General features: G+C 40.8%; 1 protein-coding gene across 1 annotated transcript in view; it reads left to right on the top strand.

Moving 5' to 3' along the window:
• Positions 1-2503, top strand: part of Primpol (primase and DNA directed polymerase) — a 42195-nt gene extending 39692 nt beyond the window's left edge. The window contains exon 13 of the mRNA XM_031339725.1: positions 2092-2503. Coding sequence (XP_031195585.1) covers positions 2092-2340 — 249 coding nt within the window. The 3' untranslated portion in view covers positions 2341-2503. The remainder of the gene's footprint in view (positions 1-2091) is intronic.
• Positions 2504-2603: the final 100 nt, after the last annotated feature.

The raw sequence follows: 2603 nt of genomic DNA, 5'->3' as shown, positions 1-2603 counted from the left end.
AGAAAAAGCAAAAAAGATAAAAAAGTCGCACATAATTTGGGCAAATTAATGCGAAGGTCTTAGCATAAATCTTCCATTACTATTATACTTGAGTGTGCTCGCTTTGTTTTCAAAGTCATAATGTGTGGAAGTAGTTTTTTTCCATGACGTATCAGTAACATTTTTATTACTAGCTGTTACCAAATTGTTTCACGAAATCCTAGAACCGAGATTGTACAGATGAGAGCACCTGCCACTAGGTTTGCCAGCACAGCCCAGTTACCTTTTAACCATCGCCAGCCATACACAAGTGGTAATCCATGGTCTGTTTGCATTCATTAATGAAGTTGTGCTCTTTTTAGGTTATTTTATGAATTTCTGGACCCATTTTTCTGACTTTTAGTACTTTTTGTCATATGTTATTTAGAGTTATTTTTTATTTTTATTTTCATCTTTAAAAATATCAGCACATTCTTTCAGATTGCCACAACTGGAATAAATGACCTGCTACAAGCTGAACAAGTGCTTCTTACATTTATATTCTAGAAAACTGTCAGATGTCCTTTGAAATCTGTATTTAAAATCTCTTCTGAAAACATTTGGGTTTTTTTATATATTTGTATGGGTGATTTTATTGCATGTACATCTGTGTACCACATGTGTGTTTGCTACCCAAGAAAGGAGAAGCATTGGGCTCCCTGGAACTGTAGTGAGAGGTGGTTGTGAGCACCATGTGGTCCTGGGGACTGAAGCTCTAGAAGGGTTCTCTGGAAAAGCAGCAATGCTCTTAACCACTGAGCCATCTCTCCAGACCCAACATCCAAGCTTAAAGTGAAAATCCCATGCTTGGTTTGTTGGAGCAGGACATAAAAGAACTGATAAGCAGACTCTCTGGCAGAATACTAGAGTTTTTCTTTTAAAGATTTATTTTATGTATATGAGTACACACTGTAGCTGTACAGATAGTTCTGAGCCTTCGTCTGGTTGTTGGGAATTGACTTTTAGGACCTCTGCTTGCTCCGGTAGACCCCGCTAGCTCAATCCCTGCTCACTCTAGCCCAAAGATTTTATTAATTATTATATACTGTAGCAGTCTTCAGACACACCAGAAAAGGGTGTCAGATCTCATTACAGGTGGTTGTGAGCCACCATGTGGTTACTGGGATTTGAACTCAGGACCTTCGGAAGAGCAGTCAGTGTTCTTAACCACTGAGCCATGTCACCCACCTCAGTGTATCATTCTTGTTTGGTTTTGGATGGTTTCATTTTTTGCAATGCCAGGAATTGAACCTAGGGCCTCATACATGGGAAGCAAGGGCTCTCTCTTGAGCTACATTCCCAGCCATTGATTTATTTTGGTGAGATCTTTGGCAGAAATTTTTTCCTTTCTAATAATACCTCTAAAATGTCAAGTATTCTTAATATACAATATTACTATTATTTGAACATAACTTTTTCATTTAGAAACAACAGTATAGAAATAGTACCTTCCAAGTGAACTGTTAACATTGCCATTTCTCCTTCATCTTCCATGTATGCATTTGGGTGTGCATGCTCATGTGTGTGCATGTAACACATATACAGGCCTGGGGGACAACTTTGGGTATCATTCCTCAGGACGTTTTTTTTTTTTCCTTTTTGAGATGCAGCTTCTCACTGGGCTGGTATTCACTTGGGAGGCTTGGCTGGATGGCTACCAAGCTCTAGGGATCCATGTCTCCACCTCCCTAGCATGGGACTGCATGCTGGCTTTTTAACGTAGGGTATAGGGATTGATTTTTTGTGAATTTAGAAATGTATCTTCCAGCTTGTATCCAGCTAGCTACCTTCCTGCTAGGAACTCTGCTTGCTGCACCCCTTCTGAGGAATTCACATGTACCTGCCGTGAGCTGCAGTCAATTTCAGCCTCAGAGGAGCATGTCTGTGCTCAACAGCAGCCCCCTCTGAGCTAACGGCCTCCCCACGCTGAAGTTCCTGACAACGGACGCCTAGCATGCTCGTTGACTGCTGACCTGGCTATCACTTCATACCTTCTCAACACATTTGGAGTGTGGTGCAGTCTCATACTCTGACTGATCTTTATTCCTCTGTCCTCTTCCCTCCAAAATAAAGGAAGAAGATCTCACTTCTGGAGGAACAGAGGGAACCAGCAACTCGCTGACCGAGGATCCCCCAAAGCCGCCAGCCTGCATCTGGTCGGCAGGCGGGCTTTCTGCTGCTGACTGCGATGATGAAGATGATGCTTTCTTCTTAGAAGCTACAGAAGATGCTGAATTTGTCGATGCTGCAGATAAGAGTCTTCTTGGTCCAATGGATGATATTCCTGATGAACTAATTATAGAAGCTTTACAGAATACCTGACTGTGGATAGAACACACATAACGAGGCTACAATTTGCCTGAAGCCTGAGATTTGATAACATAAATGTTAAATTAGTGCTGGGACTATAGCCCAGTGTTAGGCCCTGCATTTAACATTATACAAAAATCAAATTATATTAACTTATTATTAAACCTCTTTATAGCAACTGTTCTATCACTTGGTTTACCTAAGCAAGATTACCTTCGACATACTTCAGTAGATGCTTCTAATTAACCAAAATTATTCTATGCTTTAATGACGTC

This window comes from Mastomys coucha, unplaced genomic scaffold (genome assembly GCF_008632895.1).
Source record: "Mastomys coucha isolate ucsf_1 unplaced genomic scaffold, UCSF_Mcou_1 pScaffold22, whole genome shotgun sequence".
In the NCBI taxonomy this organism is placed as follows: Eukaryota; Metazoa; Chordata; class Mammalia; order Rodentia; family Muridae; genus Mastomys; species Mastomys coucha.
This window is presented reverse-complemented; position numbering and strand designations above follow the sequence as displayed.